We start from the raw sequence: 20688 nt of genomic DNA, 5'->3' as shown, positions 1-20688 counted from the left end.
ATGTCATTTTTTTAGTGAGTTGATTGTTTTGGAATTTTGCAACCGTTTTTAGTCTATATATGGTACGTGAACAAGTAACTTAAAAGATACAATACCTTATTTTAATTTGATGTTCTTTTAAGTGCGGGCCCCCTTTTTTCTCAAATGACCCCCTTTTGAAAAGTTTATGGGCCCGAAGGGCCCCCTGGGAATTTGTTCTAGATTGAACACTGTAAGTGTCTACCAAGATTGTTCAAATAAAAGCCCTGGGGTCAAAATTGGCCCCGTCCCAGGGGGTCTTTGATTTTCCCTATATGCATATAGTAAAAACTTAAAAAAATCTTCTTCTAAAAAACCCAAAGAGCTAGAGCTTAGATATTTGGCGTAAAACATGTTCTAATGGATGTCTACCAAGTTTGTTCAAATAAAAGCCCTGGGGTCAAAATTGGCCCTGTCCCAGGGGTTATTGATTTTCCCTATATGCATATAGTAAAAACTTAAAAAAATCTTCTCTTAAAGAACCCAAAGAGCTAGAGCTAAGATATTAAGCATGAAACATCTTCTTATCAGTGTCTACCAAGTTTGTTCAAATAAAAGCCCTGGGGTCAAAATTGGCCCCGCCCCAGGGGGTCATTGATTTTCCCTATATGCATATAGTAAAAACTTTAAAAAAATTCTTTTAAAGAACCCAAAGAGCTAGACCTAAGATATTTAGCATGAAACATGTTCTAATGGGTGTCTACCAAATTTGTTCAAATAAAAGCCCTGGGGTCAAAATTGGCCCTGTCCCAGGGGTTATTGATTTTCCCTATATACATAGAGTAAAAAGTTAAAAATCTTCTATTAAAGAACCAAAAGAGCTAGAGCTAAGATATTTAGCATGAAACATGTTCTAATGGATGTTTACCAAGTTTGTTCAAATAAAAGCCCTTGGGTCAAAATTGGCCCTGCCAGGGAGAGGGGGGGGGGCAAAAGTCATTGTTATTCATTATTTGTGTATAGTAAAAACTTAACATCATGAAATATCTTCTAATGGGTGTCTTCCAAGTTTGTTGAAATAAATGCCCTTTGGTTTAAACTGGCCCGGCCCTGGGGGCCTATGTTCAGGTGAGCGACCCCAGGGCCATCATGGCCCTCTTGTTTTATAAGAATGATAATTATTCATTAATTTTACCTTTTCCTAAATTTTAATTTAATAGCCGTATTTTTTAATCTTTGATGCAAACAATTTTACAAATCATGCACTGTTTATTTTTTTCTTTCGTTTTTTTTCCTTTTTTCTCCTTTGTAATTGTCCGTACTATATTCCCTTTTAAACACCCAAATGGGTTTATAAATTGTTGCTCTCTTTAATCCAACTTTCAAAACAAACTCCAGGCTCCAGGACCTGTTGATTACACACTATACATGTATACAGCAGGTGACGTAGATTTTTCTACATGCTACACTGCCATATATGGTAAGTACACACGACAGTGTGACAGGTGTAACTTACATAATGATCTATTATTATGCTGGCTAGTGAATGGAGTTAATTAACTGGGTTAATACAGTATGGTTTGTTGGTAGCAAGGTAATCTAAATTTTCAAGTGTACCCCTAAAATTTAACAAAAAACAAACAAACAAAAAAGAAAAAACAAACAAACAATAACAAAAAAATCAAAGCTAAAAAGTTCTGCTGCAAGTCATTTAATTTCAAATATTTGTATTCTAACCAGATTAATATTATTTGCAGGATAATTCCTTTTATTCAATAGTACTGAGAAATGGATTTGCTACACCCCTCCCTTCTTTGTGCATTTAGAATCTGACCAGTAAATGAAATCTTAGGTGGTCATCAAAGCAGGTGGTAATCATTGATTTTACAAACAAAACACCTATACCTGCAGTGTAAATTGCATTTTCAAATAACACTGAAATATAGGTATTGAGACTAATTCTGTTCTATTTTCTCAAAGGGCTAGATCTGACAAGTAATCATATTGTACATATTTTTCTCAGACCACTTGTTTTATTACAGGTATTGTCACCTTTTTCCAGACATTGTTAATTTCAGTAAATAAAGAACAATTTCAATTATTTTGTTTAAAGATGAAATAAATGTAAAATAAACAACAACAAAAGTGTTACATTGTATGTCTGTTATTATTTTTGAAATAATAAACAAAGAAAATATCAACAGAAATACATTTGCCTACATATTTTAATTTGTCTAAATACAATGCACAGTATATCATGGGAGACTTTATACTGTGTATTGCTATACTCAGTACGCTCCAATTTTGTAACAGTTTCAAAAAAAAAAAAAAAAAAAATCCCCTACCTACCTACCCACCTCTTGAACTTAGGATCGGAGCACTACAAACAAACAATTTTTTAAGGATGGCCTAGTTAATGTCAAATATTCTAGCAAACAATATTGGGAAATAATTATATTTAATTGTTGTACATTTCTATATTAAATTATGGGTATTTCTATATCTATACCTGTGTGGAATTATGCAGTATTTCAAAAGAAAACTTGATATTAGTTAATCATTCATAACATGTTTGTGTAATCAAGCTGTTCCAAGATTGAGTTGTCACAAATATTGTCAAGTATGTATTTTTTCTTCTATTCTGACCATTTTGGGAACAGGTGTGGAAAAAGGGTACTGGTGTGTAAACATATAAAGTGGAGTAGGTTTGACTTTGTAGTCTCATAGAAAGCAGACAATGACTTGGACTAGACTTGGACAATAGACTTTGACTAGACAATGAAGCCTATGATGATTAACTTTCATATAAGTTTAAATATTACACATTAAAACTTGGAAATAACAGTTCCTTTAACTTATTGTTTTTTTAGTGTTTATCCATAACTTTCAGGGTTTGGGAAGCCATACAATAACTAACACAGATTTTGAAGAACTTGGACCAAACCTTATATCACAGATGTCCAAGACCCAGCTTGACCTTGTGCCAGCACAAGTGTTAAAAACACATATTCAGTTCTTTAAAGATATATGCATGGACCAGAATCTGAGGAAGGCTCTTTCTGAAGCTTTGTTGAAAGTCATTGGAAGGTGAATTGTCTTTTATAAAGTTTTGAAGAAAAAGCAATTTATCATAAAAAGCCAAAATTTTATTTCATATGCTCAGTTTAAACGACTCATATAAGTATGAGAAATATCTATGTAATATAGAACTGATGTGGATTTTAAGAACTTACTTCTATTTTAAAATGTAGTATTTATAATACGGGTTTTACTAGTCTTATAAAAGGGTGATCTTTTTTTTACAATCTAAAAAATCGCTTGAATCAAGGTTGTTCCCTTCAAACATGCTTGATTTTTAAAATATCCTTGAATTATTGCTTATTCTCTAAGAAATTTAAACCTTTTTTATTTAAAATTAGAGAGACAATCAGTTTTCCACTCATATACAAAATAGTCCTCAAAAAGCAATTGAAAAATGCTTTTAGTTAACAGATTTCAGTTTGAACTATTTATTTATTTTTGTACCTCAACTTACAGATTAAGGAAAAAATAACTTTAATTGAAATATAATTAAGATATTACCTAATGGCTGTTAAACATGTTTTATAGAAATTTAATTTATTTTCAACTAAACTGCATTTTCTCTTAAGGTTAACCCTTTCTATAAGCCCATTTGAAAAAAAGGTCGTATTATTATAAGTTTCCCCTATGGCGGGCAGCTTCAAATTTTTGGCAGGAGCCTACCTTCTTCACCAATGGAGGAATTTTAATGAACCTTTATAGAAATGTTCACAACTATGAGAAGCCATGTCCCAAGCATGCACTAGGCCGCTTAAGGTCAAAGGTCAAGGTCACACTAACAGTCATTGAAAAACGTTTGTCCGGAGCAAAACTTCTACATGCATTGAGGGATTTTAATATAACTTGGCACAAATGTTCACTATTGTGAGGCAGAGTGTCGTGCACCAAATTTAGGTCCCTGTGGTCAAGATCAAGGTCACACATAGGGTCAAAGTTTAGATAAAAATATGAAAATGTGTATTGGGACCATTTGGGGGCGTATATTGCGTAATTTTGCCCTTGTTTTAATTTCAAGACAAAAAAAAATGTTTTTGAATATTGTTTCAGTTCTGGTTCTGATTATGATGCCAACACTTTATCACTACTTGGTAGTGCTATTAAAGTTTTACCAAGGACATTACAACAAGAACTGAACAAGGTAAATAATGAGTGGTAATAATAGAACTCTGGTGTCAATGTAAGAAATCAAAACTATTTCAAGTGATTTATGAATTGCCAATTAATGAAATCAGAAGTTGATATATCATTGTGCTTTATATCTATGATTAACTAATTAATGTGCTTTACATAAAGATTTTATTTAAAAAAAAATGTTGTTCAAAAAGTAATTGACTGCATTAATGAATTGATTCTCTTTTATGAAAGTGAATGTCTAACATACATGTATGTTATAGTACTTCAAAGTTGTTATCTATAAAATCAGCATTGAGGTAGGTTTAGGACATTTTGAGGTTGATTAATTGAAGAATAGGGATTGGCGTTGCCGTCACACTTTTGGTAAGTTTGTATCTCCAAAACTACTGAAGGCAATAGGTTGTTTAACTTCACACACATGCCTTCTATGAGTATGTTACATGATGGTCAGTGTTATGCCTATTTTCTTAATGTCAAGCTCTGAGAATACTTCACACACTTGTCCACTATGAGTATGTAACAGGGTGGGTAGAGTTATGCCCATTTTCTTAATGTCAAGCTCTGGGAATAGTCAAACTACTGAAAACTTCACACACTTGTTCACTATATGTATGTAACAGGATGGGTAGAGTTATGCCCATTTTCTTAATGTCAAGCTCTGGGAATAGTTCAAACACTTGTTCACTATGAGTATGTTACATGATGGTCAGAGCTATGCCTATTTTCTTAATGTCAAGCTCTGGGAATACTTCACACACTTGTTCACTATGAGTATGTTACAGGATGGTCAGAGCTATGCCTATTTTCTTAATGTCAAGCTCTGGGAATACTTCACACACTTGTTCACTATGAGTATGTTACATGATGGTCAGAGTTATGCCTATTTTCTTAATGTCAAGCTCTGGGAATAGTCGAACTACTGAAGGCAATAGGTTGAAACTTCACACACTTGTCCTCTGTGGTTATCTATGTAACATGATGAGCAGAGTTATGCCCCTTTTCTTAAAGTCAAGCACCAAGAAGAGTCAAACACACTGTCTTAAGACAAGCTCTAATGCTATCTATTTATAATAATTTTCATATTACAGTCAGTGATAGCTGAGATGCAGTCAGAACTGATGAGAGATTTGATTCCGGAGACAGACGAGGAGATTAGCCTTCAGAAATGCTGTGAGAAATGGCTGGATACTGCTGACCTGGACAACCTAAAGGAACAGAACTTTAATCTTATGCTCACAGTAAAAGATGCTTTCTTTGCTAATGTTGAATCTAATAGGAGCAAGAGAGCTGCATGTAGGTCCATTTTTGTGGTGATTTTTTTTAATGTTACTTATCACATTATTATAAATATACTCTTAACCAAATTGTCAACTTTACATGTGCGGTTATGCAAAAAGTTATAGATGTTTGTCAATTAAATTTTTCACACTTACTGCTGAATAATATTTAAAGAAAATATCAAAAATGATATATATTGTATTGGAAAATAAATAAATGGTAAACCTCAACTTGAAATTTTAATTTTGTGACCTCACAAAATTTCAAAAGAGAACAACATAAAAAGTATTGATTTTGTTAATCTTGATAATACAGTTAGTGTCACAAAGTTTATATCACAATTTGAATGTATGCAAAGGCTTCCTCTTTCTTTTTTTTTGTAACATTTTGTTTATGTTACAGCTAGGTCTATTACCTTAAGTTGTGACGACTGATTTTGGAATATCATAATTCATACCATTCCTCCTTGTGTTAAACTCTTAATAGATAGCATAACAGCTTTTTATAGTGATATTTTGTGTCATTTTCATTTCATTAACTTTGTATGAAATATCAACTGGAGACGTATCTTGTTCATATTCCAGTCAATTGGACATGTCGTCAGATACGCCCGAATCCGATACTGTTCAGAACAGCTTCTGCGAAGGAAATAGACATTATGGATGACAATGAATTCCTTGACTGCTTAGAAATCATTGGTAATATAAGTAACATGCATCGCTGGCAACATAAAAGGTTGTATTTAAAGGCAGTAAAGGTATTTATATTGATTGACTACTTTTTTGTAAAATTTGGTACATCCCTTATAAACAGACCTCAAATTTTTGAAAATGGGTAAAATGAGCATATGTATGAGCTTTGATTTATAATGAAATTATGTGAAATAAGTGTATATATAGATATATATATATACTGACTCATTAAAGGTAAAAAAAATTTAAATCTTTAATTAGATACAATTGAAGAACGCAGTCTCATTATGTATTTTGATTTTGTCGTAGAGTAAATTTTTATGCCCCCACAATGTGGGAGCATATAGCGTTGCACTTGCCCGTCCGTCCGTGTGTCTGTCCGTCCGTACGTCTCGAAATCTTGTGAACGCAACTCTTGTGAACCATCTCAAACAGGATGGCAGATTTTGCTTAAACTTACAGGGATGAACAACCTTAATGTGTAAATGGTAGTTAAGGAAGGAATTTTTGCTGCGACCAAATTTAACACAATTATGGCCCTTTGTTGATATTTTCACTATATACTATGTAGAAATTTTGTGAATGCAACTCCTCTTAAACAGGATGGCAGATTTTGCTTAAACTTACAGGGATGAACAACCTTAATGTGTAGATGGTAGTAAAGGAAGGAATTTTTGCTGCGACCAAATTTAACAGAATTATGGCCCTTTGTTGATTTTTTCACTATATACCATGTAGAAATTTTGTGAACGCAACTCCTCTTAAACCGGATGGCAGATTTTGCTTAAACTTACAGGGATGAACAACCTTAATGTGTAGATGGTAGTAAAAGAAGGAATTTTTGCTGCGACCAAATTTAACAGAATTATGGCCCTTTGTTGATTTTTTCACTATATATACTATGTAGAAATTTTGTGAACGCAACTCCTCTTAAACCGGATGGCAGATTTTGCTTAAACTTCCAGGGATTAACAACCTTAATGTGTAGATGGTAGTAAAGGAAGGAATTTTTGCTGCGACCAAATTTAAGAGAATTATGGCCCTTTGTTGATTTTTAGTTTTCAACTTGTGGCACATGTAGTCCAAAAAATATTTGACCTAGAGTCATAAGATTGACAGAACAGTGGCGTGTGGGGGCATCCGTGTCCTATTGACACATTTCTAGTTTAGTGCTGTATTTTAAGTTGGTCTGTTTCAAAGAAAAAGTCAATCTATTATGATCTCTGGTTGTCTTTGTCAATGTTGGCAATAGCTGTAGTCAATTTATTTAAATTTTTAAAAGTTTTCAACATGAAACTTGGGATACTTGCTTATCATAACAAGGTGCAGTTGTTAGAAAATGGGCATAATTTTGAAAGCTATATTTTTGGAGTTATGCCCCTTTTTAACTTAGTATTTTGTCAAAATTGGTTATTAATAGTTGTTGCCCTTAACAAATGTGTGTTAAAGCACCGCATGCAGTGTTCTTGTTTGTAGAGCCATTAAAAGATATTCTCTACAAAGGTTAAGTTTAGAAGCAACTTTTCAGTTTATAAAGAAGTGTCACTTAAAATTTGCAAGCAGATTTCTATTAAAGAAGTTTTTAAAGGAATGTGTAGCTTTTATACATTTGATTTATGCTCAAGTGCAAAGAAATCTTGTAACCTACTTGAACAACTGTTGTGTCCACTTTAAACTAAACCAGTACTGGTGCTGGGAATCATAATTGTGAATCCAGTAATATTGGCTTGAGCCCACAATCCTAAGTTGACAGACAATTTTATTAATCATTACTAGCCAATGCTACCCTTAAACATTTTTTAAAAAAAAGTAGACATATTTTTGATGGAAGAACACTAAGTCTTGACACTAATAATTTGTTGCCTTTTTTTCAGGCAAAAGGAAAAAATGTATGTTCAATGTCCAAAGATGAAATTGAAGAGTTTGGGAAAATAGTCAATGCTTTTTATGTTCGTGACCTTCAGTGTGTTCCATATGATTTAGAACTATTTGCATTCTTTGGTAGCCAGGAAGATTGGGACATACATCAGGTCTGTATAAAATATGTAAATTAGTATAAATACCATATTGTATATTAACCTTTACTGTGTGGAATTTTGTAAAATTGATTTTGCTGCTCTTAATTTGGAACAGTCAAGTTATTCAAAGGAATTCCTATATAATACAGTGTTTTTTTTCTTTATATAACTACTACCCTAAAACGGTACCATTCCCAATAGAAAATAGACATTAAAATTCCCAATTTCCAATGTTAAATTTCCAAATTGGCTGTTCAAAATGCCCACAAGGCAAAGTGATTTTTCTAAAATCATTTAAATCCAACATATTCATATAAATCACCACTCAATAGTTCTATCTAGACAATAGAAGCTGTTAGCTATCTTTATTCATGATGTCTAATCTCATTTGTAGCTGAAAAAATGCATTAAAAAAATTCCCAATTTTAGTCAAAATAACACATTTTTTCCCAATCAGTCTGGTAACGGCACCATTCCCAAAGTAGAGAAAAAAAACGCTGTAATATGTATATCAGTTAGACTAATCATCTTCAGGACGCCTCCGGGACAGACAACTTATTTCTTGGATTTTCCCGGACTTCAGGGACGTTTTGGCATGTATGAGTTAGTAGTGATATCAAAGGAATTAAGGATGCTTACTAAAAAGTTTTGGACATTGTCTGCTTCAGCAAAAATTCTGTATCCTGTAATGTGAGAAAGCTATTAAGATTGTCAAAGTAAAGTTGGTGTTTTATTTCAATATGTTGACGCAATTCTGGGGGGAAAAAAAAGAAAATAGAGAGGGTTACTGGCCCTTGGATCACAACTGTGTGTGTAAAAAAATATTGTGTCACTTGGCATTTTATTTACTTTATATATTGTATTTATTTTGTTGTAGATGTATATATTTTATTTACAGGGTTAAATGTATGTGAAAGTGATAAAGGTATACAACATGGTATTGTAGTCAGGGCCTTCTCATTTATAATCTTTGAGTAATTAGCTTATTTTAAAAAAAAAAAAAAAAAAAAAAAAAAAATTAAAAAAAAAGAAGATAAATACCCAAACTGTCTAACTATTTGAGACGTACTATCATTGATTAAAATATAAAAGTTCAACCAGGGCTTTTTTTTCACATGTTGGGATTGAATCAGCCCTGCCCTTAATTTTGGGGGAAAATTACACGGTATATTTGCAAAAGGGGAAGAAAAACTTGATGTAAATTCAATTTTGCGGGAAAACTGCATGATTTTAAAGAATTTTTCTTTTGGGAAGCAGCCCTATTATAAATGGCCACTGTTATAGAAGGAAAAAAAGCCCTGTCAACATATACAATCCTATCATTATAATGTTGCTTACAGAGTTTAATCCTTAATCTGCTGAATTTCTTAAATGAGCAGTGTCACGACAAAACCAACATAATGCGTTTGCGACCAGCATGGATCCAGACCAGCCTGCGCATCCGCGCAGTCTGATCAGGATCCATGCTGTTCACTATCAGTTTCTTTACTGTACTTTTAAAAGTTGGTAAGCGAACAGCATGGCTCCTGATCAGACTGCGCGGATGGGCAGGCTGGTCTGGATCCATGCTGGTTGCAAACCCATTATGTTGGTTTTGTCATGACACGGCTCATATGGGCTTTCTCTGAGCTTTAATCTTTTTATAAATTTCGGGATGTAAATATTTAATATTTGAAGTTGTTCAGCCAAAAGTATACTGGTCAGACTGCACAGATTTGCAGGGTAACCTGGCTTTATACAGGTGGCAGAGGTCTATCACTTGGTGCACCAGCAGGTTAATGACTATTGACTATTAACCCATTACTTCATGAGCATTTTGTGAAAAAATGGCTGTTTTCATTGAAAAGTCTCCTGTTACAAGTTCAAATTGCTATAAAACTATAAAAACTGCTTCAATACTAATCAAACTTGGCACAAATGTTGACTGGACCATTGCCTTTGTAACAACATGCCAAGGCTTAAATTTCCTGTTACCATGGCAACAAGGGGACATCTCAAAATTGCCAAAAATCACTATTTTGCGTTGATTTTTTCCATCAAAATTGATTTCAAAGTGCTGCAACTTCTCAATGGATTGAGATAGAGTCAAATGCTTTTCAGTGTTGGTTACAGGTTACCTTATGATCGATCTGGGGTCATTTTTAGCCACTCACAAGTCCAAAATTTTCTTGGCACATCCCCCTTCTGGCAACCCCCTGATGTATCTTTTGGCGTGTATATCGGGTAATGGGTTAAGCTGTGTGGATGTTCATACAAATATGAGGTACAAGGCAGCCAGGTTTTCAATAGAAATTCAGTTTCCAATCAATAACTTGAGTTTGCTTTTGCCTATTTTTGCCAAACTTGGTGTGTGTGTGTAGCTTATATCAAACGGCAGCTTGGGATTGCTACCCAGATCTCTGTGATAAAGGTCAAGGTCACTGTTACTAAAAATAGAAATTCAGTTTCCGCTCAATAACTTGAGTTTGCTTTGGCCTATTGACACCAAACTTTGTATCTGGGTAGCTTATATCAACAGGCAGCTTGGGATGGCTACCTAGATGTTTGAGATCAAGGGCAAGGTCACTGTTGCTAAAAATAGAAATTTAGTTTTCTTGTAATTATTTCAGTTTGCTAAGCCCTATTGACACCAAACTTTGTATGTGGGTAGCTTATATCCAGATGCTAATGGAGATTGCTACCCAGGTGTCAGTGATGAAGGTCAAGGTTGCTAAAAATAGAAATTCTGTTTCCGCTTTGCTTGAGACCTATTGACACCAAATTACTTACCCTAAATAGATCACTATCTGCATGCAACCAAAAAAAAACAAAACAGCATCACTTTTTCTTCACTGCAATATTTCATTCCTAATTCCTGTCACATCAAGACTTGGTAGTTGAAATTCTGGTTTTGTTGCATTGCGGCGCTTCTTGTTCTTCATAAAATATGATAATATTATTTTAACTGAATTGCATGTTTTCATTCTTCTTTTCATAAGTGGGAGGCAGTTTATATTTGATAAAATGTTTACTATTTTATGGGGGTTAATTGTGGCAAAAATTCAAATTTATCCCATATTATTGATGAGAGAGAGCCCTGGCAATTTACAATTATCATTGATTAGTGCTTGCCTTTCATTATAGAATGTAGATACTCCAGTCCATAATGTAGTCTATTTTAGCCTTTTATGCTATAGTTGCACATCATATATTTTGTTACTCAATTGTTAATGCTTTGCTTGCTCACAATAGTGTTGCTCTCCTTGAACACATAACACCTAACCTATGTTGTTGCACATTTCTCTACTGCTTTGTACACTAGTCTTCCTTTCTCCTCAATATTCTTTTTTTGATACGCTCAACTTTTTTATGACTGTTTAAGTGATGTATAAGTGGAATTGTTTATATCTAATCTGTTTATTATTAAATCTTCATACAAAAATTTAAATTGAAAAGTTAGTGATTCATTTCCATTTTCCTTGTATAGTATTCATATTTTTACATGAATTTTCTTGGTTTACTTTTTATTGTGTCGCCTTAAAAAAAGGCCACATATAAGGGTTACTTTTGTTGGCATTGTCGGTGTCCCCTTAAGTTTGTCCGGAGCATAAGTCAGTCAATATGAGTCGGATTGACGTCAGACTTGGTATGCATGCTTCTTATAATGACCCAAAGTGCAGTGCACAAGAACCACTCTGCATTTATTTTTTGAATTATTGCCCTTTTGATAATTTTCATACTTTATTTTTGTCCGGGCCATTTCTCCTAAAGTATAAAAGCTATGGACTTGAAACATCATAGGATGATAGATCTCATTAAGAAGAAGTGCAGTGCACAAGAACTTGGTGCTCTGCACTTCTAATTTTTTTAGTTATTGCCCTTTGTTAATTTTCATACTTTATTTTTGTCCGGGCCATTTCTCCTAAAGTATAAAAGCTATTATGGACTTGAAACATCATAGGATGATAGATCTCATTAAGAAGAAGTGCAGTGCACAAGAACCACTCTGCATTTATTTTTTGAATTATTGCCCTTTGTTAATTTTCATACTTTATTTTTGTCCAGGCCATTTCTTCTAAAGTGTAAAAGCTATGGACATGAATCTTCATAGGATGATAGATCTCATTAAGAAAAAGTGCAGTGCACAAGAACTTGGTGCTCTGCACTTCTAATTTTTTTAGTTATTGCCCTTTGTTAATTTTCATACTTTATTTTTGTCCGGGCCATTTCTCCTAAAGTATAAAAGCTATGGACTTGAAACATCATAGGATGATAGATCTCATTAAGAAGAAGTGCAGTGCACAAGAACCACTCTGCATTTATTATACCCCCAAAAACGAAGTTTGGGGGGGTATATAGGAGTCACCCGGTGGTCGGTCGGTTGGTCGGTCGGTCGGTCGGTCCAGACGTCCGTTGCATTTTCCTTGTCCGGAGCATAACTTGAAAACTAATGGTTGGAATTCAATATAACTACATACAATGGTCAAGCACATTGAGAGGAAGTGCAGTGCACAAGAACCATAACTCTATCTTGACTAATTACAGAGTTATTGCCCTTTTTTACTTTTCCTTGTCCGGGGCATAACTTGAAAACTACTGGTTGGAATTCAAAACAACTTCATACAATTGTCAAACACAATAAGGGGAAGTGCAGTGCACAAGAACCATAACTCTATCTAAAGTAATTACAGAGTTATTGCCCTTTGTTGCTTTTCCATTGCTTTTTTTTTTGTCCGTTGCATTTTCCTTGTCCGGAGCATAACTTGAAGACTAATGGTTGGAATTCAATATAACTACATACAATGGTCAAGCACATTGAGAGGAAGTGCAGTGCGTAAGAAACATAACTCTATCTTGACTAATTACAGAGTTATTGTCCTTTGTTACTTTTCCTTGTCCGTGGCATAACTTGAAAACTACTGGTTGGAATTCAAAACAACTTCATACAATTGTCAAACACATTAAGGGGAAGTGCAGTGCACAAGGACCATAACTCTATCTAAAGTAATTACAGAGTTATTGCCCTTTGTTGCTTTTCAATTGCCTTCTTTTTTTGTCCGGAGCATAACTTGAAGACTAATGGTTGGAATTCAATTTAACTACATACAATGGTCAAGCACATTGAGAGGAAGTGCAGTGCATAAGAACCATAACTCTATCTAAAGTAATTACAGAGTTATTGCCCTTTATTACTTTTCCATTGCTTTCTTTTGTCTGGACCATAACTTGAAGACTAATTGTCGGAATTCATTATAACTTCATATAATGGTCCAGCACATTGAGAGGAAGTGCAGTGCACAAGAACCATAACTCCATTTTGACTTATTACAGAGTTACTGCCCTTTGATTCTTTTCCTTGTCCAGAGCATGACTTTAAAACTACTGGTTGGAATTCAAAACAACTTCATACAATGGTCAAGCACAATAAGGGGAAGTGCAGTGCACAAGAACCATAACTCCATCTTGACTAATTACAGAGTTATTGCCCTTTGTTACTTTTCCATTGCTTTCTTTTGTCCGGACCATAACTTGAAGACTTATTGTTGGAATTCAGTATAACTTCATACAATGGTCAAGCACATTGAGAGGAAGTGCAGTGCATAAGAACCATAACTCCATCTTGACTAATTACAGAGTTACTGCCCTTTGTTACCTTTCCTTGTCCAGAGCATGACTTGAAAAACTACTGGTTGGAATTCAAAACAACTTCATACAATGGTCAAGCACAATAAGGGAAAGTGCAGTGCACAAGAACCATAACTCCATCTTGACTAATTACAGAGTTATTGCCCATTGTTACTTTTCCTTGTCCAGAGCATAACTTGAAAACTACTGTTTGGAATTCAGTACAACTTCATACAGTTGTCAAGGACATTCAAAGGAAGTGCAGTGCACTAGAGCCATAACTCCATTTTGACAAAATACAGAGTTACTGCCCTTTGATACTTTTCCTTGTCCAGAGCATAACTTAAAACGTACTGGTTGGAATTTAAAACAAGTTCATACAATGGTCAAGCACAATAAGAGGAAGTGCAATGCGCAAGAACTATAACTCTATCTTCAGTATTTATAGAGTTATTGCCCTTTGTTCTTTTTCTTTGTCTTTCTGGACTTATTACAGAGTATTTCAATTAAACTTCATCAATGGCCAACCACATTGAAAGGAAATGCAACATACATGAACCACAATTATCTTTAATTGCCCACAACCATAACTCTATGTTTCAATTCTTTTACAAGGTATTCTGTTACTAGTAACATCCTCATTTCCGAAGCAGACTTGTGGGGGTATTAATCACATTTAGTGATAGTTCTAGTTTTTTGAATTATTGCCCTTTGTTAATTTTCATACTTTATTTTTGTCCAGGCCATTTCTTCTAAAGTGTAAAAGCTATGGACATGAATCTTCATAGGATGATAGATCTCATTAAGAAGAAGTGCAGTGCTTAAGAACTGGTACTCTGCATTTCTTATTTTTTGAGTTATTGCCCTTTGTTAATTTTCATACTTTATTTTTGTCCAGGCCATTTCTCATAAATTATAAAAGCTATAAACTTGAAACTTCATAGGATGATAGATCTTATTAAGAAGAAGTGCAGTGCACAAAAACTGCTGCTCTGCATTTCTTATTTTTTGAGTTATTGCCTTTTGTTTATTTTCATACTTCATTTTTGTCTTGGCCATTTCTCCTAAAGTATATTGTTCACAAGGCGACACATCCGACTCGCGCAGTTCTAGTTTTGTATATAATATATTACAGAATAAAATACAGTTGCTGTATTTATTTAATGGATATTAATGTTATATTGTGTTGAGGTGTCTATCATACATTTATGTATCAATACAGTCTAATCATATATAGAAATAGCATATTGGTCATGTATCTTATCTTGATATTATGACAATGTTCTCTCCAGTCTGTCACCTTTATGTTTCGTTTCGTTAAAAAATTTTCTTTAAAACTGGACTGATTTAAACTGAAATATTGTCCAAAATTTGTCACAATTGATAAAGGTGAATAAGGTTGATAAAGTAACAATTTCATTTATAAGATATATTGCTACAAGGAAGTTGTTGCATGAATAAACTGTTTGTCATAAAGTTTTGTATAATGTTTGCCTCATGGGCTTTTAATATGGTGGCTGATTTCTGCCATTTTGTGTCTTTGCCCCTCAAAAGTCAAAGGCGAAGGCACAATAAGACAAGATATATTGAAAGGCAAAGATACAAGATGTTCTTCTGCAGAATTATCATGTCAATGGGTAGATCCTATCGGTGCCCTAACTTTGTGGTGGCGTCCTGTCTTTGCCTCAAAATGGTCAATTTATTGTGTCTATGACTTTCAGGCCATTGACACACCAACAAAAAGACTAGATAAATTAGCAAATTATCAGCAAATTATTGTATAATTTGTATATTTTGAGGTGAAGACACAACAAAAATAGGGCGCCAATATAAAAATTTCTACCCGCCAACATGATAATTTTACAGAAAAAGATTCTGTGTCTTTGTCTGTTAGAATTTTGTTATTTTGCCAAAAATATATCATGTCTTAGTGTCTGCACCCTCAAAAGTTCAAGGCTGAGACACAATAAGTGAGCAGAAATCAGCCACAATTTTTTAAAATTTTAAGATTTTTATATTCTTCAAATATTTTTGTCTGATTATCACCAATGAATGTTTATATTTCATATATATTTCAGTTAAGTGCCATTGCTTCAAGATACATGGAATTTACCAAGTTTGATGACTTAGCTAACCTGACAGCTGAAAATGTGACAATGCTTGGACCAATTCTATGTGGTTTAGAACCCTATGAACTTCTTACTCTACGACCTCAAGTGTTTCGGTTTGTTTCTACAAGTGCTATGTAATCTTCAAACAAAAGGCAGTAGATTTTGGAATTTTGACCGTGTAATTTTAGAAAAAAATCCCGAAAAAAAACCATAAGCAATTACTCCTTTTTCAGAAAACTACATCTAAATACTGTGAGGCACCGATCTTCTGAAAGTGTTCTTTTATCATTTTGTTATTAATTTTAATAAATATTGAATTTATATTTCAAGAAAACTGTACGTAATTGAAGTAAGAAAAATTTGTATGCTCTTTATCATTACAACCTAGAGTAAATGTTCTAAAGCCCGTTAGAATATAGGAGAATTATAACATAGAAAGTTTCAAGATCTGGTTTCAAAATGACATGCATTTTACTCAAAATCACTGTCTTATGAGGCCATCAGCTGCATGTATCACGTAATAATTTTGTATGTGTTGTGTTAGAATCAGATAAGCTGGATAACTCTTTCTTATGGGTTTTTCAAATATACAAAACATTTAGAGTAAAAACAAAAAATTGAAAAATACAAGGATCCATACTTCTTAATATACCTTCAAAGTTCTGCTTGAAAAATTCTTGTTTAGAAATTAATTATAATATAACGTTTTTCTTCTTTTTGTGATCAGTGAAAGTGCGAAAGAGATTGGCAGTATCATAGAATGTGACCTAGAACAGCATTCGGCATTTGCTGATTTGGCAGAACAAGATGATGCCTTTAAATCAATATATTTGTGGGATCGTGAAGTTGTTGCTCAACTCGGATACATCATAGGTAGGTCCTTGCCTCAAGGTTCAAGGCTTTTTTACCTTCTATAATGGGCACATATAAAAGGCTCCATTACAATCCAAAATTTCACTTATTTTCACAAAACGGAAAAAAAATCACAATTCCTTGCAGATTTCACAAATTATCATACTTTTGATTTTAGATACTAGATTGTTATTAATCAAATAGGATATGGATAAATGTGCAGTAACTCAATTTTGACCAATTTGAATCTTGAGAGCAAACTTCCCTTTAATTTGTTCAAAAATTACTTTTTCACAATTGTCCTATTTACCGCAACATTTTTTCACAAAATGACCAGGCCCCTCCACAATTTTGGCAAGAAAAGCCCTGAGGTTAGAACTCTCTTAAATCTCAGGATTTTTATTGGTCAGTATAAATTCAGTCTCAGATTCTGACCAATCATATGCCTTCGTCTCTGAATTTGAACCGAGGGAAAATCTTTATAATGTCAGATCCTGTAATGTATAATCATGTTGTCATCTCATCTTATGAATTATACAACAGATTTTCATGTGTACAATGATAATATACATGCTGTATTTCCAGCCATCCTGAGATAGGGGGATTTTGCTTTTAAAAGCAGGGCATTTTGACCAAAAAAGAGTGGGATAACAACTCATAATCTTACAGAAATGTACTAAAAACTGTTGTTTGCTTTTTCTTCACATTATTCATCAAAATGAGTATTTCTACAGCAGTATATACAATGTAATAGTTCCATATTTCAGTTTGTTTTTTTTTTCAATTCATTATATTCGGCAAAACCATATAAATTTTCATCGCCAAATAGAACATACAGTAGAACTTCGGTAAGTCGAAGTTGAAGGGACTTGCGTAAAAACTTCGACACATCGGGACTTCGACTCATGCATTGCTCTTAATTCCATGACTAATTTCGACCCGTGACTAGCCTATAACGAAACCTATTTCATGTTTTTTCCATCATTAATCTGATATTCACATTTTACAATGATAACTATAGCATGTTAAATAACGTTTTTCACGGCTAATTATTTGGACTACCCGTTGACGTATACAATAGAGTTACAAAAGGCGTAACAATACGAAAGGGCGATAACAAAACCAACTTTATAGTATATATTTCGCGTGTTATTCTCACGCGACACCGGGTCAAAAGGATGTAATCAATTGAAAGTAGTTCTTACTGTTTACTTTCAATACCACTACGGCAATTAAAATAGTAAACAATTAAAGCATTTTATCACACATTTTTATCACAAACAAAAAGCTGCTTGAACACACGGCTGTGGAATTAACACCTGTCACACCAAAGTTGATTGGAAATCGTCTTCGCAGCCAGATAAAGGTGTGAAAAATGTCTCGAGATCGACGGTGCTCAAAATAATCGAACAACTTCGACTTATTTGTGGTATATTGCACTAGATTTACTTAACACGGACCACGAAAAAACCTCGACACATCGAAAAATTAGACACATAAAATCTCGACTCATAAAGAGGTTTTTATAAGGAATATATAGGGGGAGAAGTCGGGACTTTAATTTTTCTTCGACACATCGATAAAATCGACTAATCGAAGTTCTACTGTATACAATAGTTGTACAAATACAAAGAGAAAAGCATGAAGTAATAGTAATAAATATAATATACTACATGTGCAGCATTATAATTGAAGTATTTAATGTTGTCTTCATCTTACTAGTTTTTATTTTATGCTTTTCAGTGGATTACTGATTTATCCGTGAAAATTATATTTGATAATTTCACAGTGAAAATTATCAAAATATAATTTTACTTTTTTCAATGACGAAACTACTTTTTTAAGATTTTCCCCATGTGGTACCTCAATTTTATTTTTACTGACAATTCTGACAATGTCAGGCTGTTAAAAGAAATAGCAAAGCTGAAATAGATAATTAACTTAAATGTCACAAGTAATAAAGAGAGAAAACTTAATTACTTCTATTCATTCATATTCCAATCACCAAATTTCGTCTCTAAATTTTTTTGTTTCGTTTTTACAGTCTGAAAAATACATTCCTTCCCCATGCAAAACTGCTCTTGATGACATTTGGGCATATTAAAGTATCCTACGAGCAATAACTGCCGTATGCTTTATGAAAAATTGAAAAGCATTGACAGCCATCACTCGTAGAATAAGTAAAACAACCCAGCGTTCCTTAGCAAGCTTCCAAGTTTTCCATTTTCCTAGCTCCTTTTCTGAATGTTTTCACATCTGTCAACACTTTTTTATACCCCCGCACAACAAAGTTGTAAGGGGGGTATACTGGAATCAGCTTGTCCGTCTGGCCGTCCGGCGTCCGGCCGTCCGTCGGTTTTTTCTTGTCCGCCCAATAACTTAAGATTCATATGACCCACAGCCTTCATATTTGGCATGGTGGTTACTCATGATTAGTAGATGACGCCTATTGATTTTGAGGTCACCAGGTCAAAGGTCAAGGTCACAGGGGCCTTGACTTCAAAAACCTTGTCCGCCCAATAACTTAAGATTCCTAAGACCCACTGTCTTCATATTTGACATGGTGGTTAGTCATGATTATTAGATGACCCCTATTTATTTTGAGGTCACCAGGTCAAAGGTCAAGGTCACAGGGGCCTTGACTTCAAAAACCTTGTCCGCCCAATAACTTAAGATTCCTATGACCCACTGTCTTCATATTTGGCATGGTGATTAGTCATGATTAGTAGATGACCCCTATTGATTTTTGAGGTCACCAGGTCAAAGGTCAAGGTCACAGGGGCCTTGACTTCAAAAACCTTGTCTGCCCAATAACTTAAGATTCCTATGACCCACTGTCTTCATATTTTGCATGGTGGTTAGTCATGATTAGTAGATGACCCCTATTGATTTTGAGGTCACCAGGTCAAAGGTCAAGGTCACAGGGGCCTTGACTTCAAAAACCTTGTCCGCCCAATAACTTAAGATTCCTATGACCCACAGTCTTCATATTTGGAATGGAGGTTAGTCATGATTTGTAGATGACCCCTATTGATTTTGAGGTCACCAGGTCAAAGGTCAAGGTCACAGGGGCCTTGACTTCAAAAAGCTTGTCCGCCCCATAACTTATGATTCCTATGACCCATAGTCTTCATATTTGGCATGGAGGTTAGTCATGATTAGTAGATGACCCCTATTGATTTTGAGGTCACCAGGTCAAAGGTCAAGGTCACAGGGGCCTTGACTCCAAAAAGCTTGTCCGCCCAATAACTTAAGATTCCTTTGACTCACAGTATTCATATTTGGAATGGAGGTTAGTCATGATTAGTAGATGACCCCTATTGATTTTGAGGTCACCAGGTCAACGGTCAAGGTCACAGGGGCCTTGACTTCAAAAAGCTTGTCCGCCCAATAACTTAAGATTCCTTTGACCCACAGTCTTCATATTTGGAATGGAGGTTAGTCATGATTTGTAGATGACCCCTATTGATTTTGAGGTCACCAGGTCAAAGGTCAAGGTTACAGGGACTTTGATTTCAAAAAGTTTGTCCACCCATTTATGACCCGCAGTCTTCATATTTGGCATGGATGTTGATCATGACTATACGGTGACCCCTATTGATTTTGAGGTTACCAGGTCAAAGGTCAAGGTCACAGGGGCCTTGACTCCAAAAAGCTTGTCCGCCCAATAACTTAAGATTCCTTTGACTCACAGTATTCATATTTGGAATGGAGGTTAGTCATGATTAGTAGATGACCCCTATTGATTTTCAGGTCACCAGGTCAAAGGTCAAGGTCACAGGGGCCTTGACTTCAAAAAGCTTGTCCGCCCAATAACTTGAGATTCCTTTGGCCCACAGTCTTCATATTTGGCATGGAGGTTAGTCATGATTAGTAGATGACGCCTATTGATTTTGAGGTCACCAGGTCAAAGGTCAAGGTCACAATGGCCTTGACTCCAAAAAGCTTGTCCGCCCAATA

General features: G+C 34.5%; 1 protein-coding gene across 2 annotated transcripts in view; it reads left to right on the top strand.

The window, feature by feature from the left end:
- LOC132716131 (uncharacterized) overlaps nt 1–20688 on the top strand; it is an 86850-nt gene that overhangs the window by 55768 nt on the left and 10394 nt on the right. Inside the window, exons 25-31 of one of the 2 annotated variants that reach the window (XM_060699314.1) lie at nt 2849–3045; nt 4087–4177; nt 5262–5466; nt 6036–6208; nt 8018–8173; nt 15844–15989; nt 16604–16749. In XM_060699314.1, the coding sequence (XP_060555297.1) occupies nt 2849–3045; nt 4087–4177; nt 5262–5466; nt 6036–6208; nt 8018–8173; nt 15844–15989; nt 16604–16749 (1114 nt within the window). Of the gene's footprint in view, nt 1–2848; nt 3046–4086; nt 4178–5261; nt 5467–6035; nt 6209–8017; nt 8174–9059; nt 9087–15843; nt 15990–16603; nt 16750–20688 lie in introns of those variants that run through there. The other variant, XM_060699323.1, reaches the window with a different exon arrangement.

Source organism: Ruditapes philippinarum, unplaced genomic scaffold, assembly GCF_026571515.1.
Source record: "Ruditapes philippinarum isolate M1 unplaced genomic scaffold, ASM2657151v2 ctg1806_1_1_1_1, whole genome shotgun sequence".
Classification (NCBI taxonomy): Eukaryota; Metazoa; Mollusca; class Bivalvia; order Venerida; family Veneridae; genus Ruditapes; species Ruditapes philippinarum.
Note: the sequence above shows the minus strand (reverse complement) of the source record. Positions and strands in the feature narration are given on the sequence as shown.